Raw genomic sequence first — 24804 nt, 5'->3', positions numbered from 1 at the left:
GGATAATTTTCGGACAAAATACGCATGGCTTTGCTTCAGAAGGCCTTTATTAACCACACTGGAGCCGTATGGTATGGATTACTTTTATGATGGATGGATGCGCTTTTTTGGGCCATTCACTCCCATTATAAAGCTTGGAAGAGCCAGGATATTCTTTAATATAACTCTGACTGTGTTTGGCTGAAAGTCATATACACCTAGGATTGCTTGAGGGCGAGTAAATTATGGTATAATATTCTTTTTTGGGTGAACTATCCCTTTAATATTTATAAGATAAGCCTTTGCCATAGTATGATTAATAAAATGTGCTTCCTGAACTAATACAAGACCTCATACCTTCACAGCAATTACTTACGCAAGTCTGTGCCTCAATGTCATTAGTGCGTGTGTGGCCGGTCAAATTCCTTTATAAGACTTGGCTTCAGGCCCGGGATTCATTTTCCTTTCAATTTCCCCCCACTATATTAAATATATATATGAAATAATCGGAAAATTACAAATATATATATATATATATATATGTGTGTGTGTGTGTGTGTGTGTATATATATATATATATAAAATACATTTTGCATTGCAATAAAGAGAATTTAAGGGTAAATGTCATGGAAATAATGTAAAAAAGCAAGAAATCTTATTGATCCGAAACGGCCTTGATTTTTCTTTGCAAAATATTGATTGAAATAATTCAATGCAATTCTCATAGACTGGAAAGTGATGTGCAAATAAGTAATAATAAACATTTATTTAGTTTACACATAGGTATAAAAAAAAAAAAAACATCAAACCACAGTGAAAATAAATCTGGCAGGCATCAAGGGTACAAAATGGTCCCACAACAAACTATGAAAGAATTCTTATTGCCAAAAATCAGTCCAATTGTTCTTAAACATAATGCCTTTACAACCTTTAGTACATTCGCATACATTTCCCTAACACATGATTTAATAATTGGTTTATTTACTGACACTTGTTGCGTTTTTACTGTTTTAAGGATAACTTCCCTCTTTATGTTCATCAAAAGAAATAAATAAAACAGCACTGACCTTCCAGGTTAGAAAAAAATATGGAAAAATAGTTTTAAAAAGGGAAACCTTCTTACATGCAATTATTGGTCATTATCTATAAAGTACTGTTAACCGTTAAAGGAGTATTTTGGGTTTATGTATTTTGTATTTAATCTGCGCCAATGGGACAAATGGCAGCAACAAGACATTATTTATTATTATTTAATGGACCACGGTAGGTGCATTATGAAATAATCCGAAAATTACAAAGCAAAATACAGACAATAATGGATGGAAGTAACATAACTTACAACATAAAACCAGAAACACATAAAACATTGCTGGAATGGTTGACAACTGAACTTCCTCATGGATTTCTTCTCGGGTTTGCTCACAAGCTGTTGAGCTCTTGGAGCGTTTGGTCCAGGACTTGATGCATCTCCAGGTTCTGCTGTTTTGACTCAGCCAGACTCTCTGAAATAAACCAGCATTACAAGACATGAATTTACTGGTTCCATATAAACATCACTGATCACTGCAAATATCTGTGCAATTTTTGTAAACAGATTTCATAACAAACCTGCTCCCTCTTTAGACCAGTAAACTAAACCACAGCTGGGTTACGGTAAATCCCATTCATTTTGACTCCATTAAGAAATTAAATTTTTACCTATAATTCATAAACCTTTTTAAATACAGTAATACAATGTGCTCTGAGATTGTTTTAAGTGATATATGCTTCTGTAAGAGCCACAAGTGTCAAACTATTTTAAATAAAATTTGTTATCATGGAAATGGAAACCAAGTCTTCTTGTCAACCTATGCATATATTGGAATATTTTGCAGTAAAACATTTGTATAAATATTTTGAAAGTCTCCTGAGTTCTTACTAAATATTAGATAGCTGTACTACAGTATGCAATATTATATCTCAGCAAAAAAAAAAAAAAAAAAGTCAGCATTTCTCCTCTTCTCAAGTCCGCTTCCTAATCCGGCTGTCTCATAAACCTTGTGTATATTATGAATCTATTACATTACGGATATACATCATGAATGTTGTAGGCTCTATGAATTGCTTTTGTTCCAGTATTGTAAGTCATTTTGGATAAAAGTGTCTACTAAATGCATAAATGTAAATGTAAGCACTATGCTGTGCTATATGCATATATATATATATATATATATTAGGGATGAGCGAGTACAGCATTATCTGTATCTGTATCTGTATCTGTATCTGTTAACCATATGAATTATCTGTATCTGTACTCGGACTGGGCGGGGCCTAACCCGGAAGTGGGCGGGATTTAACCCGGAAGTGAGTCAGGTTGTCTTAAAATGGGCGGGGCTTTAACCGGTATGTTATTTTAAGCATGCAATTGATATGGGTTGATCAGAAATTGTTATATTTATTGCTGATTAAAAAAATATTTACATGACAGCATCAGCATTGAGCTTCAGATCAATGGTTTTGATCACGATAACAAACGAACTACAGAACAAGTTTTGCAACAATGAATACAACACATGCTGTTGCAATTATGAAGTAAAATGTAATGAACAAGAGTTTTCATCTCAACTAGGGCTGGGTGATATGGACCAAAAGTCATATCCCGATATATTTAGGCTGAATTTCAATATACGATATATATAGGCTATCCCAATATTTTTTATTTTTCATGTTTTATTTTTTTCAAAATTTGTTAACACACACACAAGTACTGTCCCCCTTTACTTAACATAAATTGTAAGAATATGACTAATAGTAAAGACTATAATAAATAAACATTATGCCAATGCTAAAGGTATTAAATAGCAGTCCCAAACTAGTTTTTGTTAATACAATGTTGGTATGAGCAGAGACTATTTATTATATGAGCCACCACAGTCATTTAAAAATATAAAAAATAACACAAAGAAAAATAGTGGCATTTTGGGGTTAATATGGAAACGACAGTTACCATGGTGAATAGCCTACACAATACAAGAACTGTTAATGAAACATGGAAACTGCTCCTGGTAAATAGAATGAAAATCATACCTGCATTACTTTTATTTTGTGTAATTTACAACGTAACGGCGTTGCATGCTCGTAGTTTCTTTTGCACTTTATATACAGTGAGGCGATACACAGCGCGCGACGCCGCATTTGCGCGTGCAATTGAGTGTGCGCTACGACTACAGTATAACGGTTGACAGGACAAGAAAGTCAATTTTTCTGAGGTGAAAGACTTTATTTCATTTTATAACATAACATGCTCTAAACACGCACGCAAAGTGGAAAAGGAGGGGCGGGGTGCGGGGAGCAGTGCAGAGAGCTCCGGGTCAGCAGCTTGCTTGGAGCAAGGATCACAGCGCAAATTTGAACTATATCGGTATGCGATATGGTCTAATTCCATATCGCATTAAAAAATAAATAAATAAATAAATATATCGATATATCGCCCAGCCCTAATCTCAACATAACTTTCTTTTTTTTTCAATCCGAGCACAGATATTGACTCGTATTACTCGTATAATACTCGTACTCGACAAAAGTGCTTTATCCGTACCGGATACTCGTTTCAGCCGAGTATCCGGCTCAACTCTAATATATATATATATATATACACACACACATATACACACACTACCGTTCAAAAGTTTGGGGTCTGTAAGATTTTTTAATGTTTTTAAAAACATTCTCTCTTCTGCTCACCAAGGCTGCATTTATTTGATAAAAAACAATAAAAAAAAACAGTAATAATATTGTGAAATATTATGACAATTTACAATGACTGTTTTCTATTTTAATATATTTTAAAATGTAATTTATTCCTGTGATCAAATCTGAATTTTCAGCATCATTACTCCAGTCTTCAGTGTCACATGATCCTTCAGAAATCACTCTAATATGATGATTTGATGCTCAAAAAACATTCATTATTATTATCAATGTTGAATTTTTTTTTTCAAATTCTTTGATGAATAGAAAGTTGAAAAGAACAGCATGTATTTAAAATAGAATATTTTCTAACATTATAAATGTCTTTACTGTAATTTTTGATCAGTTTAACTCATCCTTGATGAATAAAAGTATTGATTTATTTTATTTATTTCCCCCAAAAATAAAATAAAAATTCTTGCTGACCCCAAACTTTTGAACGGTCGTGTTTAATGTTACAAAAGCTTTAGATTTCAGATAAATGCTGTTCTATTGAACTTTCTATTCATCAAAGCATCATGAAATAAAAATGTAAATAACTGTTTTCAACATTGATAATAATCATAAATGTTTCTTGAGCAGCAAATCATCATATTAGAATGATTTCTGAAGGATCATGTGACACTGAAGACTGGAGTAATGATGCTTTGATCACAGGAATAAATTACACTTTACTGTATATTCACATAGAAAACAGCTGTTTTAAATTAGAATAATATTTCACAATATTACTGTTTTTGTTTGTATTTTTAATCAAATAAATGCAGCCTTGGTGAGCAGAAGATACTACTTTTAAAAACATTACAAATCTTACTGACCCCAAACCTTTGAACGGTAGTGTATATATATATACATGTATATATATTCAGCATTATGCTATACAAAAGAGGATCATTCACATTTTTAATATGAAGTAATTATCAATTGTGTTGTATAAAAAAGTTAAGGGCTTCTTTATTACGAAAAGAGCTACAAAGACGACTAAAAGGAGAAAGATTAAGACTAGACTTAGAGAGGCAGGAAATATGTTATATTCGTAAAAGCAAGAAATTGAAAACAAGTGGGAGTGTTCAAAGAGATGAAAATATTTATTACATTTTAGAGGAATAACCAAACTGCAAATATGTAAGGCACCAGGGTGAGCAGAGAAAGACAAACAAGAGGCACAGCCAATCAGAAAGCCACAGGGTAATTTATGCAGAGCAGCAGTGCTTGATTGAACGAGAAGGCTGTCAATCACAGTGACGCATCTGTCTTTGATGCACATTACATCCAGTAACATCTAGGCACTCATAATATTCAGCTCAAGCACTGCTGACACATAAACCCTCTATAATGAGGTCATATCATTGAGGGCAAGATCCAGCTCTTCACTAATGGCCTTGTAATTCTGCTTCTGAGCATAGAGTTCATCTGGAGGTCAAAGGTCAAGAGCAGAAAGGAGAGGTGTTTCGGCAGAGGATGGAGGAAGCGGGAAACGGGAACAGGAAAAGAAAAAGAGGAAAAGAAAGGAAACAGTCAGTTCAACAGGTCTGAGAGGACGAGACACAGCACATCAAGTCTTTGGGCAAAATCTTGGGCTGCGGCCGAAATCGCATACTCTCTTGAGTAGGTACTACATTCGCCATGTCGTCATTATCATGTGACCAACCAGCGTCAGCTTCCCTGCCATTCACAAATCCTCTCCCGTGGCCTCATGGGATAGTAAAGTGTTCATCACATGCAGAATCTCACTGGAAGAATCAGGTCATTCGGGCTCTTTTACTCTTTTATGAGTACTGTGAAATCGGACATACTCCTTTTGTCACATACTATCTATCGCCTTCTATATTTTATGGAAGTATATGCGATTTCGGACGCAGCCTTGATTTTGTTTTCGGGCTCTACTAGAACAGGTTTTCATGCTTGAATGTTGATTGTTTTCCTCATATTCTCCATTGTTGCGGCTTCTCTCTTCCCAGTCTGTCAGTAACGCTCTGTTTAGTTCCTGTCTCTATGAAGCCCCTCCTTCTGAAAAGCACACTGTGCTCTGATTGGTCAGCTGGAGCAGTGTGTTGTGATTGGTCAAGTGATTCGAGCCTGTTTGGGAAATGCCCCGCCCCTTACATAACCACCAGTTTCAACACACTACTAACTAACTCAACGAGGCCCCGCCCCTTTATTCTGTGTATGCCTTGGGCGTTTGCTTCTTCGTTTATTACTATAGCGCTTTATACAGTGTAGATTGTTTCAAAGCAACTTCATCAAATATGAGAACAATTCAATTTCAGCTGTTAACAGCTCTACAGAAGACAATAGTGTCATTATCCAGCTGTTTGATAACGTAGTCAAGCCAAAGGCTAACCATATCAACTACGGTTATTTGTCCGACGTAGTGAGTGATATATATAAAAAGCATTCTGATCATTCTGATGCATTGACTCATAGACGAGCCTGTATAACTCGCTCTTCAACTTCTTCCGAATCAGTTTCTGGTTCAAACATATATGACTTAATTAAACCATTTTGCCTTCGTGCAGCGATTACTACAGTAAAGTTGAGCGACTGGATCTCTGAGCTGGTGTGAGTGAGTGGAGGCGGGGCTCATTTGCATATTCATGTTTCCGCATATACTAAATGAAGCAAGAGTGCGGAGTTACATTCAAGCTATTTTAAGGTATATGAAGAAATTAAACTTAAACACGTTTAAATGTGTCATTTTGGTGATTAACGATGAGTTTTAAGGGATAAAATTATTGACTACAGGGGGACTTTATCCCTTAAAACTCATTGTTAATCAAATACAGGTCAAACAGGTCAAACATGCTAGCACTATCACCGCTCTTCTTTCTTTCACTACAATGAACAGACAAATAAAGCTTGACTAGCTCCGGCACACAGTCAAATGGGACAAAGGTTAAATTCCAGCGGACGGTATTAGTGACGTCATTAGTGAGGGAGGAACCGGGAAGCGGGAACTTACCCTCAAGGTCATCGATGGCCTTTTCCAGTTTAGCCACCGACCTTTCAGCAAACTCTGCACGAGTCTCGACCTGAGGGGAAAAACACAGAGGGAAAGATTGAGTGAAACGTCAGAGAATGGCCATGAAATATACTAATGCATGTGTGTGTCCATTAAACATTTCATTTCTCTAATAATGACACATCTGGTTTAATGCAAGGAGACTCAATCGCCCCCTAGTTCAGTATAATGAGATTGCATGCTTGCTATTGGTTGGCCATGGATCGGCATCTGCATTGTGTACTTGCATGCAAAACTATTAGAATAAACAGTTGTTTTAGGTTAAACTTTCCCACCTCTTTCAGTTTATCAGTGAGAACTTTGATCTCGTCTTCATACTTGTCCTCTTTCTCCGTATACTACAGAGAGGAAACAAACAAAAGGTTATTTAGACTCTCGGTTCTTAACTTCGCTTTAAAACTCAAGTTTCACAGTAGCAACATAATACCAGAATTGTTCATTGTGCAAAAGTAAATTGAATTGTCAAGAAATAAATATTACAAATATATATATATATTTATATATATATATTTTTTGTATAATTTATTTATAAACTTTTTCAAAGCATTAACAGGAAGCTTCATACAATTAAAGTTATAGCTTTTTCTATAATAATAGATAATATAATAATCCATTATAGCTTTTTCCCCCATTATAACCCTAAAATAATTAACCATACATTACATAAAGGTTAAGACAAAAATAGTAATACTAATAACAATTTAAATTTAAATAAATAAATAAATAATAATAAAAAAAAAATATATATATATATATATATTACATACATACATAGCCAATAATAAAATTTTCTGACATATTCGTGGTCCGTACATAATTATAAAACAAAACCCCAATTGGTGATCATATTTAACATTGATCAATAAGTGGGAGAGTCTTCATCTTCTCAAAATATGTAATCATGGGTTGCCAAATCCTTTCATTAAATATTTAATTTTCTCTAATTTTAAGTATGATAATAGATCACATAACCACATTGAGGCTTTAGGCGGGCTTGTTGACTTCCACTCCAATAATATTCTTCTTCTCGCTAATAAGGACGCAAAAGCAATAACATTTTTACTTTATTTGTCAATGATACTCCTAAATATTACAAATATTGTTGGCTCCCTGATGAATTGTTTTGTTGTACTCTAGTAAGTTGCTTTGGATAAAAGCGTCTGCTAATACATAAATAATGTAAATGAAATGTATTGATATTATCATGAAATGCATAGGCCCGACAATATATAAAAAATCCACAATTTTGTATATAAATTGTATATAAATTTTGTATATAAATCCACAATATATGAAAATTCACAATTTTGTAAATAAATAAACAATTGCACAAGTGTGATTTACCAGCTTAACATTGAACAAACTCTGAGCTAAATATTGTTTTATTATTAGCCATAACACATAGTGGCGGATGAATTTATGCAGAGTTTGATTGGACGGACGTCAACATAAAAAAATTCGAGATACATTTTATTTTCACTTTGAAAAGTTCATAAGCTTATTTATTTACCTGTCCTAATTATGCATGTTTAAATGTTTCGTTGTATTTAACTACAGTGAAACTAAGCTTTGGATTTGCCCCGTGGAATTATGGGTCATAAGTCAGCTGACTTACCTTATCGGATTGAGCTTCTAAGGACTTGAGATTATTGGTTACATTTTTCAGTTCTTCCTCCAGATCTCCACCTTTACTGTAAAAAAAATTAAATAAATATAAAACATTTGTATTCTTCATCTTTTTACAGCTTGAATGGGAGTTTCTGACCAAGTATTTTAATAACATCAAGAGTCGTTTTCTGCTTATCAATATTGATGTTGAATTACGTCATAATCCATTAACTTTCAAATATTTAACAAGTTTTTCAACCAGCTTGGATCAGCAAGACACTGTAAAAGCTTGTTTCTGCCACAGAATAAAAAAAAAAATGTATATCTCATTATTCTGTCTTTATTTCTCGCAATTCCAAGTGTATATTTTGAAATTCAGATTTTACATCTAAACCGGGAATTTCAAGAACAAACCTCAGAATTGTGAGAAACCACCTTAAAGTGAACATAAAATCAAATTGGACTACGTCATGTTCCTGGTCTAATACTGCACAATTCATCAGTGCATGTTATTCCAAAGAAAAAAATAATTGTCTTTATAATCTTTAATAAAAATGTCAGCTTGCAACTAAAATGGGCTTTGATCTCTGGGTGTTGCATGTTGACTTTAAGCGCCCTATTTTAATGATCTGAAACGCAAGTATCAAACGCAAAACGCAAGTAACTTTGTGGGCGGATCTCGCAAATCTAAAATGTGTTGGTCTGAAGTCGCTTCATTACTCATAGGTGTGGTTTGGGCGTAACGTGAAATAAACCAATCAGAGCATCATCTCACATTCCCTTTAAGAGCAGGCGCGCTTGTTCCATGGCGGATTGCTATTATAACGGCGGATTTGCCAGACGCACGCCAGGAGGCGATATTTTTTTCCCAGGATGGTAGGGGAAGACTCATGAATATTCATTAGGGAAGTCATCCCTGATTGGTCTGATGACCTACCCCTAAACCCACCCCTAAACCTAACCGCCACTGGGGGTCTGATGACCTAACCCTAACCCCGCCCCTAAACCTACCCGTCACTGGGGTTAAGACCAATCAGGGATGACTTCCCTAATGAATATTCATGAGTCTTCCCCTACCATCCTGGGAAAAAAAATATCGCCGCCAGGAGCGGTTCACAGCCTAGGAGACCGACGTTCCCGTCAGGGACGTTGGGGATGGAGAAACACACCCAAATTAGCTTCGGTTAAACAGGCGTATGATAATTTGGGTAAATGTGTAAGCTAGATTTATGCCTATTTTTTCACATCTTCACGGACACCACAATGATTTCCCTCGTGTGGAATATTTTTCCTTGTAATTATGTATGGTTTGCAAAAATGTGAACTGCTGCATCTGTGTGTAGATGAGAGAAGCAAAGTGTATGTGCGCTGTGCACACGCTACATTATGGCCAAGCATGCGCCCTTAAAATAGCATCTGAAAAGGCACCACTGACTTTAGACGAGGTTTCTCCTGGTCAGTGGTGGAATTGTTTTCTGAAACTGCAAAATAGCACCAGGGAACGTTTGCGCCGGAACACGCCTCCTCTTTTCGCTGAACCGCCCCCGGGAGCGCAAGTTCATTCCCTAATTTACCGACGTGCGTCTGTGGAGGGAAAAGTCCGCTGTGCGTCGGGTGCAAAATAGGAATGAAACATGCGGCGGTGTACAAAGTCAATTGCGCTGGGTGCAAGATAGGGCCCGATGCTGTTTTTTCTAGCAGAGCACAGACCTGTACTGAATCTGATACAAGTTTCAGTAAGCAACTTCTGATTGGTTAAAGAGGACCTATTATGCCCTTTTACAAAGTCTTGATTTTGTTTTCTGGCTCTAAAACAGGTTTTCACGCTTGAATGTTCAAAAACACATTCTTTTTCACATATTCTCCATTGTTGCGGCTCCTCTCTTCCCAGTCTGTCAGTAACGCTCTGTTTAATTCCTGTCTCTATGAAGCTCCTCCTTCTGAAAAGCACACTGTGCTCTGATTGGTCGGCTGGAGCAGTGTGTTGTGATTGGTCAATCGGTCAATAACCACCAGTTTCAACACACTACTAATTAACTCAACCAGGCCCCGCCCCTTTATTCTGCGCATTCATTATTTAAATGAGGAATTTTGTGACGTGTTCGTTCCCGGAAGAAACTCAAGACTACAATGGAGGCGTTTCAGGGAGTTCAGAAACAGAGACGCTGATATAGAGAAGAACTCAGAGCTTTTTCATGTTGAAACAGCAACATTACACACTAAAGAAAGATGAACATGTAAAAAAGCACATTAGGTCCTCTTTTTTAAAATCTGTGTACTGTGTTGAACTTTGTGGGTACTAACAGTTCTGCAATCTCTGCTCTCTCTTCTGCCCTTTCCAGTTCACCCTCCAAAATCACCAGCTTACGAGCGACCTGCAAACACACACACATGAACTCAGAGAGGATCTTTACACAACCACTCCTGATTCAAATGATAAAGTATCTGTAAACTGTATTATAAGTGTGTGTGCGCCTGACCTCCTCGTATTTGCGGTCGGCGTCCTCAGCGATGTGTTTGGCTTCTTTGAGCTGTATTTCCTGAATTTCCATTTTCTCCTCGTCTTTCATCGCACGGTTTTCAATCACCTTGATGCCTCTGGATGCAAAACACACACAGATAAACAGATCATACACATGTTTTGTTATGCATTTTATTGTGGGCCATTCTTAATGAACAATTTTATTCCCTAAATAATGCATGCATTTTAGTGTGCAACTGATGTGTCATTGACATCCGGTTATAGTTTTTGTTAATATTTTGATGTAGATTTTATTTTTTTATTTTCTGTTTTCAATTTTATTTCAGTTAAAATTGTAATAATTTTATTGTTTTTGTCTTTAAAAAAAAAATGGCTACATTGTTTTTATTTATTTTTTATTTATTAGGTCTAGTTGATTTCATTTTAGTTATTTAAGTAGATCAAGTTAAACTAAGCAGAAATAAAATAAGTTTATGTTGTTTTATAATTTTATTTTATTTCAGTAAATGTTTATATTGTTACAAATAACAATTTTATGGTTTTAGTTTTAGCTTTAGTTAACAATAATAACCCTGATGTACATCAAATAACACTTGACACATTATGCAAAGCAGAGAGGATTGATAAACTCAAAAACCTACAGTGAAATAAAGCTAACAAAAATTAAACAAACTTTGGTTACACTTTATTTTAAGGTGTCATTGTTACAGTGTAATTATATATTTAAGTACTGAGTAATATTAAGCAACTACATGTACTTACTATAGGGTTAGGGTAGGATTAGGATTTGGTTGAGGGTTAGTTGCATGTAATTATGCATCATTTACTGTTATTACTATGGTAAGTACATGTAACATATGTAACAAGGACACTGTAAAATAAAGTGTTACCCAAACTTTTTAGCCATTAACTTATGCCAAGTGTTTTATCTTATTAACTGAGGTACCATTATGTTAAAGAGAAGACTGAACACAGAGGAAATTATGATAATAAGGTGGATATTATGACAATATTTGGTTCTGACCTGTGTCATTTTAATATCATTGAAACCCTTGAGAACTGAACTGAGCTGGATGATGACATCACTGTTTTATGCAGAGCTGCTTTATAGATGATTTGAACCATAATTGATGAACTTTACGCAGTTATTGAACCAAACTGAATCAACACTGAACTGATTTCAGCTAAACAAAGATTGTTTACTATAGTCTTTTTAGAGCTGCTTTACAGCAGAAATGTATCGCATCACTGAATGATTATTTTCCTGTTTAACCTTGTAAAGCTGTTTTGCAACGGTCTGTATTGTATAAAGCGATACAGAAATGATGTTGACTTGACTTGACCCTGTGTGCACAGATGCATGTGTGTGTGTGTGTATAATACTGACCTCTCGCTCTCATCCGCCGCCTTCTCTGCCTCCTCCAGTTTCTGAAGCGCAGTGGCCAGTCTCTCCTGAGCCCGGTCCAGTTCCTCTTCCACCAGCTGGATCCTGCGGTTCAGAGCGGCTACATCACCCTCCGCCTGTGCACATACAGAGAAGCAGTGGTTAAAGATCCCTGTTATAATCGAAAGGAATAAGGGAGGATCAAAGATCCTTAAGGAACAAGTGGCTCTCACTGCAGAGCAAAATGATCCTCCCATTACGCCCAGAGAGGTGGAGCTGGGCATCAAGCTCCGCCCATTACGACCAGAGAGGTGGAGCTGGGCGTCAAACTCCGCCCATTTTTACCAGAGAAGGGGAGCTGGGCGTCAAACTCCGCCCATTATGACCAGAGAGAGGGAGCTGGGCGTCAAGCTCCACCCATTACGACCAGAGAGGTGGAGCTGGGTGTCAAGCTCCGCCCATTTTTACCAGAGAGGTGGGTCTGGACATCAAGCCCCGCCCCGTTTTAAAGCAGAGAGGTGGAGCTGGGCATCAAACTCCGCCCATTATGACCAGAGAGGGGGAGCTGGGCATCAAACTCCACCTATTTTTACCAGAGAGGTGGAGCTGGGCATCAAATTCCGCCCATTTTTACCAGAGAGGTGGAGCTGGGCATCAAACTCCGCCCATTTTTACCAGAGAGGGGGAGCTGGACGTCAAGCTCTGCCCATTATGACCAGAGAGGCAGACCTAGGCATGTGAAAGCTTTCTACCCACAAAGAGTGGAAGCTCATTCTTTCAGTTTGACTCATTTGAATGAGAGTTTGTCGCCTGGCTCCTGCACAGATCACAGTGGGCCTCACGCCTCAAACACGCATGCATTATCATACCATTATGACTCCTTAAAAGTCACAAAGCAAAATGGCTACAAGAAAAATATCAAACGCTTTTGGTCTTCAATGCACAAATATCATAAGTAATGGAATTTACAGTTACATTACGTTTCATTAAAGTATTTAAGCCTATACTGTATAATATTTGATATATTAATTTATAATTATCAACATGATCAAAACTTTGCTGATAAACCCAATCTCCTACATGCCGTCTGTTTTACATTGCTTTACATGTTGTAAACTACAGAGCTTTTATCATAAAGCTAAGCACTTAAATAGCATAGCAGATATAGAGTGATGACTGATATTTATATGCATTTTATGTAAGTATTCAGCTATACTGTTATAAGATCTCATTGGTTTACATTAGAAGCTATCAGAATTTCATCTTACTTTTTGTCCGATACTTTGGATAAAAGCGTCTGCCAAATGCATGAATGTAAATCTAAATATATGTGCTCATTTAGAGTCTCTAAATGAAACAGGTGTTTTTTTCTTCCGTGATTATGAGCTATTCTCACTATATGAGTCATAAAAGCCTGATGCACCTGATGCATTTTGATTATATTTTATCAAAAAATAAAGTGCTGATTATTATTCAGGCTTTACAGGGTTAACTCCGTCTCAGATGTTTCTCCTAGACACAAATGACTCAATTTGTGTCATATAGTAAGAGTTTAGAGCTATAAAATGATCATTTGAGACTGAGGTCAGAAGGAGGTTGGTCCACGAAACCATTCAAAAGTAAATCAACGAGTGCTGATGCTCCTGGAGAGCATAAATCTGTTCTATATCTGCTGGAGGTGAGGAACCAGATCATAAATCCTTTCAGATCATTGCATCTGCTGAATGTATTTAGTAAGTGACAACTCGTGCCTTTCCAAAATCTGTATGGCTGAAAAGACATCTGGGTCAAACTGCAACCAATCAGACAGGAAGTGAGGATGTAAAGAATGTTTGCTGCTGTATTCCATTCTTAGAAGAAAAGGTTCTAAATGGAACTTTAAAGGGTTCCGTCAGGCACTTCATATATGTAGAACATTTTAGGGGTTCTTGTCACGGCATCGTGTTATGGGTTTAGTTTAATGTTTCAAACAGCAGGTCTAAGTGAGCAGAAATTATGATGAGGTAACAGGTGTGATGTGGAAAACGGTGTGGAGTTTCTTCCAGATTCAGTCATGCACGACTTTTTTGCGCACAAAAAGTATTTCTCGTCGCTTGATAAACTTAAGGTTGAGCCGCTGTAGTCACTTGGACTATTTTACCAATGTCTTTACTAACTTTTCTGGGATGGCAGATCTCGCTCACATAGAAGCCTATGGAGTTCTGAAGATGAACGAAAGTCTTACAGGGTTGGAACAACATGAGGGAGAGTAATTACTGACAGAATTTTTATTTTTATGTGAACTAACCCTTTAAAGTGGTTTTCCAAACCCTCCCTGAGAGACATTATTTTGTGTGCACATTCAACACAAGCTGATACACATCAAGTTTCAAGTATTTTAAATCAGGCCAGAAGTCCATTTCTGTATAGACACAAACCTTAAAGTCTTGACTACAAAAAAAAAAAATTGAACATTTTTCCACCATTATTGCCCAAGTTCATTTAACACTGGTTGACTATAGTGTGGTCACATTATGGGGTAAGTTGTCACAATGGGAACCTGCTGTTTATTGGCACTGATTTGTACTAGCCATATTCAACAACTTATATAACAACATATCTTCAGCAAAAGTAAAACAATTATAAAACACAAAACAATTGTCGTGACCAAAATAAACTAAAGACAAAATTTAAAACACATGTGACATTTAGCCCTGATGAGGGCTAAATAAATAAATAAATAGGGCTTTCACAATACAAATGAGAGCGCTAAATGCCTCATTCATTCATTCTGATTACACAAAAGCTTGTTTTCTCTAGAGGTTTCGAAATCTCAATGAAGGTAGATTTTCATTTAAACCTCGTGTTGTTAAAACAAAGGTATTTTTATCTTTTAAATGCCCGTTTGGGGCAAATCGTCATGATATTTATTGGCCAAAACAATGGGTTGAAATTTTAGCATAGCCTATTTTTATGTGTGTGTTTATAATTGCTTAAGGTAACATATTTTACAGTGTCATTTACATACATTACATGTATCTCCTAAAGTAACAACATTAAATTATGCATAATTACAAGCATGCTAAACCTAAACCAAACCAAACCCTAATCCTAACCTTATAGTAAGTACATGTGTAGTTACTTAATATTACTCAGTACTTAACAACAAGGGTTACACTTTATTTTAAGGTGTCACTATTAGTGTAATTATATTTAAGTACTGAGTAATATTAATTAACAACATGTAGCCTACTATAGGGTTAGGGAAGGATTAGGGTCCGGTTGAATGTTAGTTGCATGAAATTATGCATAATTTACTGTTCTTACTATACATGTAACATAATGTAACAATGACACAAGTGTTACCAAATAAAGTGTTACCTTGTTTTATTGTTTAAGTTTAGGATATAAATAACAAAAACTATTAAAAGACAGATTTTCACTGTACATTTATTTACACCACATTGTGACAACATGCCCCGCTATTGTGCCAAGCTAAACTGAATAATATTGCCTGGAGTAAACAATGTGACAACTAGCCCCGGTCTCCCCCCTATTGGAATTTCTGAGGATAAAATTCACAAAAATAACATATTCCGATATAATCGACTGTACAATAAAACAAGCAATTGTGCAACTGGACCTGGCAACTTCACCAACACGTTCACTAAAGTGTGACAACTAGCCCCGGTCTGTGCTGTTTGTGTTCAGCGAGCACCGAAACGAGTGAAAAGCGCGAGACAGCAGAAGGAGAGAAAGAAAGAGGAGGAAAGATCATGGATTCCTCACTTTCTCTCGCAGGTCTCGTTCATTGTCCAGTTGCGTCTGCAGAAACTGCGCTCTGTCCTGCGCCTCGTCCGCCTGATGCTGCAGACACTGGATCTTCCTCTTCACGGAGTCTAAAGACTTCACAGACATCTCCAAACCTTACACAACACCTGAGCGAAATGGCGAAATGAATCACTTCATAAGCAGAGAGCGCAGATGTGGATCCGCTGCTTGAAAAACTCGCAAACTTTCTATTGGCGCGCGCCGCTGCAAAATGAGGAATCCTGGAAAAAAGGGCAGGAATGCGCAAAAAAAAGAAAAAGAGTCCAATCCCAGGAAGAAGATGCGGGTTTCAGATGACATTTGGGGGGTGGTGTTCCTGTTTGACTTCTGCTACTATTATGTGCTGACTTCTGGACATATTTGGTGTTTCTAATGAATGACCACGTGTGATTGCATCAGGTAAAATCCTCAATGCACAGAAATAAGCACTTTTCACACTAGTTTAAATCATTTATTCATTAGCAATGTTAACAGAGGACACACAGGCATCACAGGGGAATTCAGTCAGTTTTCTGAAACGTCATGCACATTTACAACACACTCTCAGATGACGTATTATATTGAGTTTAATAGGGTTATGTTGTGGTAATCCCAATACATTGGATACCCAATGATGCCCAATTTTTTTCACTAATTTTTCTATAGTGTAAATTACAAACAATTACACCCCAAATGTGATTTTTAAAGCTTTGTATTTAAAAAAAAACATTAAAAAAAAAATAGGTTAAATAAATATTATACAACTAACATGTTTGGTGAGTCGGAATTTTTTTTAATCCTTATATCCTGACAACAAAAAATAAAGTGATAGATGGGAAGATGGGAAGACACATGAGATGGGAAGCTATTCTACATCATATTTAAATCATGCATCTGTTATTATTTACAAGAATACACACAAATACATACGATTTTTAAGTGGATGTGCACATGAGACACAGTTGTACATATAGCTCATATACATCTGCTCGGTCGCTCACACACACACACACACACACACACACACACTGAGAAGGGCTCCATATGGTCTTCAGAACACATATTCTTCATGAGGAAGTGTTGTTGTGATCATTGGCCCTCTTACAGGTTATGGATCAGACAAGAGCTAGGAAACACGTTCTCCAAGTCCAGACAGAAACAGTTATATTGTCCGACTCAGTAAATATGATAATCGCATGAGCCACATTGAAACACATTTGTAAAATGTGATCAACACACACCTGTGTCTGTGAGTGCACATTATATATCAATGCTCCATTGCTTCGTTGGATGACATAGTCAGACTGATGAATTGCATTACTTGCCAGAAGAATATTACTCCAATTATTATTAATATGCCATTATTTATTAAACCATGATGTGTTACGCGTTACCCACTGTTTTATAAAAGCAAGCCAAGCTGATTTTACCACAGTTAAGGGTGTTTACCTATAGGGTTAAATCAGTTTAACGAATGGCTTATGGCCTTAATCAAACGTCAGTGTGAAGACAACAAGAGTGAGCGACAAATAAATTCTTTTTAAATGAGAATTCACTGTATGACGCTATTGCAATAGCATTTGTGTTCCAATCAGTGAATTCCAGCATGTGTGGGAGTATTTTTGCAAATGGTTTGGGGTGTGTGTGTGTGTGTTTCTCCCCCCATGAGTTGGATTCATTAGATTCAAGGGCTGAAGGTTCATTGTTTGCTTTAGTTGAATTCCTCACATTCCTGCACTGTGTGTGTGTGTGTGTGTGTGTGTGTGTGTGTGTGTGTGTGTGTGTGTGTGTGTGTGTGTGTGTGTGTGTGTGTGTGTGTGTGTGTAACTGTGAGTGAAAGGAAAGAAATGAAGTGAACTTCATGCTCTGCACAGACACTGTTGCCTTGTATAGAAATATTACACAAGTTAAGAGATTGTGCCACCATGATCTAATTTTAGGAGCGTCTGGATTGTTAAATCTAATTTGTCAATATAATGAAACAGAAACAAACTATCAGTATTTTTAGAGCTTGGGGTGAGTCCATTTTCAGAGAGTTTATCTATTATTTAAAAGAAATAGTTCAACAAAAAATAACAAGAATATCTAAAGCCTAGTGAGCCTCCTTGATGTCTGCTGCAGAAGACAGCTCCTAACTCTCAATTTAAATTAACGTGAAGAAACATTTGGGGTTAGTATGTTGTAACGCTTACCGTATCATATTCTAATAAGCATAAAAATACACACAAATATTAGATAAAATAGGACAACAACGTTTTTTATAAATGCTTTTGGCATTGAATATATATATTTGAAAGAATATACACTGTTTTTGGTAACACTTTCTATGAAGCCTGTATTTATAATGCATTATAAGGGTATGCTTAATTACTGTTGTTACAATTATTCATGTGATAATACAACACATTAGAAGTTTGCTTATAAAGCAGCATGCATGCATTATAATGCATTATGAATACCCGTATGATGCATTATAAATGCAGGCTTTATCTAGTGTTATAATGCATACTCTTAAAAGTTATAACCACAAATAGGTAAGTATTATAATGTATTGTAACTGTTGTTATGATTATTTACCAGATGATACAGCATATTATAATGTTGTCATAAGGCATAATGCATGTAATATAATTCATTAATAATACTCTTATAATGCATTATAAATACAGGCTTTAAAGAAAGTGTTACCATGTTTTTGTTGTTTTTTGGAAGTTGTAAATAATACAAAGATTATACTACTATTTCAGCTTGTTCTTATTAATTATTTGTGAAATTTACTAGCAGTTTCTGAGTGAAACTTGTTTCAGCGTAAATCCTTCAGGAAAATCATGATTTTAATGTTTATAATATTTTATAGTCACATTTAGCAGATTTGAGCTGGATGATAATATAGTTTACATTTATGATTCAAGCAATCAAGATTTATATATATATCACTTTATGTGAGTGTACTGTAGGCTATATGCGGATAAAGAACATGCAAACTTTATATAAAGAGCTAGGCGATAATTAAGTTTCATTTTGCGACAAAAGTTGCGACATCAGTTTATGCATTCCCAGGGTTTTCTGACTAAAAAAATGCATGCAATGCAATTAGTCGGTTTGGATGAAAGTGTCTACCAAATGCAGAATGTAAATATAGCACAGGAGTCATAATGAATGAAATGGTCTTTTCAAAGCTTGACGTGGTTTCATTGAATGGATCAATTAAGCGTTTCACAGAGGAAAAAGAATGGGTTTATTATTTATACAGTCCCTTTAAGAATTCTGCAGCACATTTTCTCCCAGTGCATTGAAAGAATGCAGCTCTGGGACGGTGGACGTCACGTCCAGACAGTTTTTTATAATGTTTCTCGGTTGTGCAGCTCTGGCTCTCATGCTTTGCGGTCTGGATTTTCTCCCTGTGGGTTTCAGAGGTGGCTCTCGCCCTAAATATCCATTTCCTCTGCATGTGAGCCCGGATTCCACAGTTAAAATGAAAAAAAAGGCCGATGGGTTCAAGTAAGCCTTTGCTAGAAAATTGCACACTGAAGACGTTTGACGTCTGTGGGGCGTCCGGTAACAGAATGAGTGGGAAAGACATTTATTCGAGGCTGTCAACGGTAGCCGAAAAGGAATGTGGGGAAACTTTTTCTTCCCATTTTTTCCACATGGAGCTGCTGACATGCTCCCGCTATGATTAAAGCACCTTTGTCGCTGGAATGAGAACAATCTGTCTGAAGCTTCGCATCCCGACCAGGTGCAAAGATTTGCCACATGCATATAAAAGTTATGAGGGAGTTATTATGGTGATCACATGTGTTTTTGATTTTGTCGTCTCATTGAAGAAAAATGATTTTGTTAGTGAAAAGCGTCTAACGCTTGAATACTCACGTCTGACGCCTTTTTCTCAGACAGCTCCAGCTTCTCCTGAGCCTCTTTGAGTGCTTCTGAATATTTATCCAGTTCATCTTCAGTTCCTTTCAGTTTCTTCTGTAGACCAAGCAACTCGTCCTCGAGCTGACGAAACAAAACCAACAACAGAACATATTAGCATGGATGGATGGATAGATTTAGAGAAATTTATTTATTAGGATTAACCCCTTGAGATGAACCATCTTGTTTTCGAGGGGCTCCCATAGATGGAGGGATGGATGGATGGATGGATGGAGGAAGGATGGATATAGATAGATGGAGGAAGGAAGGATGGATGGAGGAAGGATGGATAGATAGATAGATAGATAGATAGATAGATAGATAGATAGATGGAGGAAGGAAAGATGGATGGATGATGGATGGAGGATGGATAGATAGATAGATAGATAGATAGATAGATAGATAGATAGATAGATAAATGGAGGAAGGAAAGAAGGATGGATGGATGGATGGATGAATGGAGGAAGGATGGATGATATAGATAGATGGAGGATGGATGGATGGATGGAGGAAGGATGGATGGATGGTTAGATAGATAGATGGATGGAGGAACGATGGATAGATAGATGGAGGATAGATAGATAGATAGATAGATAGATAGATAGATAGATAGATAGATAGATAGATAGATAGATAGATAGATAGATTGATTGATAGACAAGAAATGAAAGTGATATCATATATCATTGTTTAATCTTCATTGCCCTTTCAAGAAAGTTCAGCGAGAGAGTTCACGTTCATGTGTTGATAGTTGAGTGTATTTTCAGATCCTGCAAACAGTGCATCTACATGAACTACAGTCTCTCTGAGGCCATACATGTGAAACACACGCTTAGCATTAACACACTGATCAGTGTGTGTCCTCAGAGACGCTGATATTACCGTCTGCAGCTGCGACTCAAACATCAGTGATGTCTGCCACTGTCAGGCTCAGAGGGCTTCATTAGATCTGACACATGTAGAGCAGATCTGTGCTGGAATTCTGTTTGTGTGATTCTAATTCTAGAATCTTCTAAACATCATCACTTACCTCGACTGACCTTAGGCTCATTCACAGCAGCGCCATCTTTGATTTTTAATGGGAATGAAAGCGAGGCTGTGAGGGACAGACATGCATCTCTTCAATGGGCTGTACTGTCTGTTATCTAATGTGTTTTTGGATTTGTTCTGCTCATGAAACACTGGAAAAAATATCTTTCCAAAAACTCCCGACAATATAAGCTGTGGAAAATTGTAAACAGCAGATGCCATTGGAAACACACGGTCTAGCGACACCGGTGGCCGTTAGGTGAACTGCAGCAGCTCTTACTGCTCGTGCTCATGTAACGCACACGAGACTGAACGTGATTCAATGCCCTAATATACTCACAACGAAGTTATTTTTCGTTCTTCGCTTAGAAGTAAAAAGAAGTTAGAAAACCTTAGTTTGCAGCGATATACGAACATCCAGACGCCGAACACACTATAGCGACGTTTAGATGAAGACGCTTTAATACACAATAAACACAACAGCGGTGAGAATAAAGCAGCATTAAGAAAGCATCTGCTCATATCGATGTGGATATGTTTACACCAGCTCTGCGATTCACTGACATCATGTCGACAGATGAGGTAATTAAAATTACACTGTTATGAGTGAGACTACTAGGGCATAACTATAGTTTGAATTAATCCCTTTTCTTTGCATGACACATTGACATTACAGTACATATCGGCTCTTTCATATTCTGTATTATCGTGAACATGCATTTTAATGTGTCATTGTAATTAAGAGCTAGGCTCTCGGGAGCGCGCGTAACCGTCACATGATCACATCCTTATGATTTTCCCGGCAAAAACGTCCCGAGTCCTTCACATAAAAATCAGTCTACAGGCTTTCAAAGACAACCTAGAAAAGTCAGGGAAGGTCTCATTTCTTTTTTTCTTTTTTTTTTACGACTCATTACAAGCTGTTTACACATTGGCAATAATAATCATAATAAACGATGAATACATGAAAATTCTTACATATACTTTAAAATGGCCTTGAGTGAACTGAAAATGTTTATAATACAGGCATTAGCTCTGGAATGTGTGGGAATGTCGAGAGGTTTGTGGGATGCTGCACTCCAGAGACATGTAAACAACTCCAAACACACTCAGGCCCAGAGAAACAGCTGGCACGCTTCGGGATTATTCCCGCTGCTTCTATAGCCCTGGATACCATCATCCCTCAGTGGGGTCTGGGAATGAAGCCAGAGTTCCCAAACCATGCCTCCTTAAACTATTCAGATGGCATATTGTGAAAAATTACTCCGAAATAGAGATTTCTTTGGCTGCGATATCTCATTTAAGCATGAATTCAGGAAAACCAACTTCATGTGGTGCATCCATAGCGACCTTAAACTTTAAAGGCACTATATAAAGTATTTTGCTAACTTTTTCAAGCATGCAAACTATTAAATAACTTGTAAATCAAAGTAAAGTCTGAAAGCATTACACTGGTACCACAAGTACTTCAATCTCAGTTAACAAACATCAATTCTTCTCAACGATCTGATTTGCATGTCATCTGATAGCATTTCTCGTCCTCCTCTCACCTGTTTGCATTTGTCTTCCGCTGCTTTCTTATCAGACTCGGCCTGTTCTGCCCGGTCGATGGCGTTCTCCTTATCCAGCTTCAGCATCTGCATCTTCTTCTTAATCGCCTCCATTTCTGCTGTTTTTGCTCTTGGAGTGTGTTACCCGAGAGAGAATGAAGAGGAAGCTGAGAGCTACTGGACAAAGAGAGAGAAACACAGCGCTTTTCCTTGTGAGATGAGAGCGGGGAGAGTCCACACTGAACTGAAACGCTGCTGCCGATGGTTTAAACCTGAGTTTGAGGAGACGAGACTCATTCCCTGGTGTCCTCCACCTCCCCTTCCTCAACACACACACACACACACACACACACACACACACACACACACACACACACACACACACACACACACACACACACACACACACACACACACACACACACACACACACACACACACACACACACCTCCTCAACCAAACCTTTTACCCACAGAAAAGTCAGCAGATTCCCATATTAGGAGTGAGTAACTGATCTTCTACTAGAAGCGAGATGTGCATAAGAGTGTTTACTGGCTCCTCATGCTTCATTAAACAAGGCAAACTCACTCTACTTTTTTAAAACAAACTCATCAATGTACGTTTCAAACGAGTTTCTTCGAGTCTTATCAAAATATAGTCACTCGCTCTGCTTCTGAAATGACTTTTTTTTTTCAGCTAACATCATCAGTCCTATTTATTTTTCAGTCAACATTCTGATATGTAACACCCATGATTTAATCAACATGATAAAAAATGTAATTTAATTCAATCACACACAAAAAAATAAAGCCTTTAAAAAAAAAAGATTTCGCATTTCAATTGTATATAGTAAAATTCCATCAAATTGAATTGAATAATCTTTACATATTATTCATATTTTGAAGTAAGAATTTTAAATGAGTAAAAAAAAAAACTAGAGTTTAAATAAACATTTTGTTTAAAGGAATGAGTCAATTGACCATTTCAGTTTATGTAATTCGTATTCATAAATTTATTCATGTATTTATGACTATGAAATGTCCCATTGTACCATCAAGATTTATACAAAAATGTTTTATTAAGCTCTAGTTTTTTTACTCATTTAAAATTCAAAATATGAATAATATGTAAGGATTTTTCAATTCAATTTGATATAATTTTACTGTTAATTGAAATTAGAAAGTAATTGACAACTTTTTGTCAATGTGTAGTCAGTAAATCTTAAATATCCTGTTTCATTCAAGTTGCATAAAAAATCTGTGTGTGTGCATATATATGCACACACACACACACACACACACACACACACACACACACACACACACACACACACACACACACACACACACAATTACATAAATAAATAAATATTGGATAATTATTGTTATTGGATAATAATAATTATTGGATATTATAAATATATAAATAATATACAATTTATTATTTATTTAATAGTAAATTATATATGTTATTAATAGCCTATATATTTATTTATATAGCCTAATTTATGTAATAATAAGCAAAACAAATATGTATATATATAAACAAAAACAATTTTCACAAAAAATCTCATCTAAAATTTTGGTGATGATTTTAATATGTAAAATGTGTGTGTGTGTGTGTGTGTGTGTGTGTGTGTGTGTGTGTGTGTGTGTGTGTGTGTGTGTGTGTGTGTGTGTGTGTGTGTGTGTGTGTGTGTGTGTGTGTATATATACATATATATAAAATTCAAACATTTAAATGCATGAAAAAATTAAATGGAAAACTTTTTTTGTCATCTTCACAACCATTGGAGTTTCCTGGTTGTTCTGATATAGTTTGATCCGCAGTCGAGCGTTTGCTTCAGTGTTAATAACAGGGTTGGTCAGAGACACGAGAGGCTGCTTATGGGAAGAAGGACAAAACTGGAAAAAGTGGAATTCTGAGCCAAGGAAAAGTCTGAGATGGGAATGCTTGTGCAAAACGAAATAATAAAGACTTACGTTTTCTATATATTCTGGATAATAGAATTATTATGAATGTATCATTTGTCCCATGCAATTGCAGTTCAACATTCCCTTTAATGCTCACATAATCAAACAATTTCGACTCAAATCAATATTCCATGTCTATTTATTTATTTATTTATTTATTGACATGGTAAGTTGCCATTTAATACAAGACACATTCACCCCAGTCAGGGTTTATTTTGAAATAATGACTAGCTGTGAATCTCTTAAGACTCACAATTACATTTATTTCTCTTGTCTCACTGTTCAGTTTTAGAAAGACATGTCTGGTTTTAAGCGCACAGAAGGGGACGCGTGTGGAAGATGA

At 36.5% G+C, this 24804-nt stretch overlaps 1 protein-coding gene across 4 annotated transcripts; it reads right to left on the bottom strand.

The window, feature by feature from the left end:
* Positions 1 to 715: 715 nt before the first annotated feature.
* tpm4b (tropomyosin 4b) lies at positions 716 to 22961 on the bottom strand. Of its 4 annotated transcripts, none has more exons than XM_084411319.1 (9): positions 22488 to 22961; positions 19867 to 19992; positions 12208 to 12341; positions 10819 to 10936; positions 10643 to 10713; positions 8346 to 8421; positions 7006 to 7068; positions 6671 to 6740; positions 716 to 1481 (listed from the first exon to the last, which is right to left on the bottom strand). In XM_084411319.1, the coding sequence occupies exons 1-9, from the start codon at positions 22599 to 22601 to the stop codon at positions 1399 to 1401; spliced, it is 855 nt and encodes a 284-aa protein (XP_084267445.1). In that variant the 5' UTR covers positions 22602 to 22961; the 3' UTR covers positions 716 to 1398. The 4 variants fall into 4 exon arrangements, with proteins under 4 accessions (XP_084267445.1, XP_084267447.1, XP_084267446.1 ...); XM_084411320.1 differs by lacking the exon at positions 716 to 1481 and adding an exon at positions 4771 to 5121 and having other exon boundaries at positions 22488 to 22930; XM_084411321.1 differs by lacking the exons at positions 19867 to 19992; positions 22488 to 22961 and adding an exon at positions 15973 to 16278.
* Positions 22962 to 24804: the final 1843 nt, after the last annotated feature.

Source organism: Rutilus rutilus (assembly GCF_951802725.1).
Source record: "Rutilus rutilus genome assembly, chromosome: 6".
Lineage (NCBI taxonomy): Eukaryota > Metazoa > Chordata > Actinopteri > Cypriniformes > Leuciscidae > Rutilus > Rutilus rutilus.
Note: the sequence above shows the minus strand (reverse complement) of the source record. Positions and strands in the feature narration are given on the sequence as shown.

Excerpts from the sequence above, each read along its gene's own strand:
- tpm4b (XM_084411319.1), bottom strand. The coding sequence starts at position 22,601 with ATGGAGGCGATTAAGAAGAAGATGCAGATGCTGAAGCTGGATAAGGAG. Across the intron at positions 12,342-19,866 it reads CTGAGAAAAAGGCGTCAGAC|GCGGAGGGTGATGTAGCCGC; the intron begins GTGAGTATTCAA and ends GTATGTGCACAG. Across the intron at positions 1,482-6,670 it reads GGCCATCGATGACCTTGAGG|AGAGTCTGGCTGAGTCAAAA; the intron begins GTAAGTTCCCGC and ends GGTTTATTTCAG.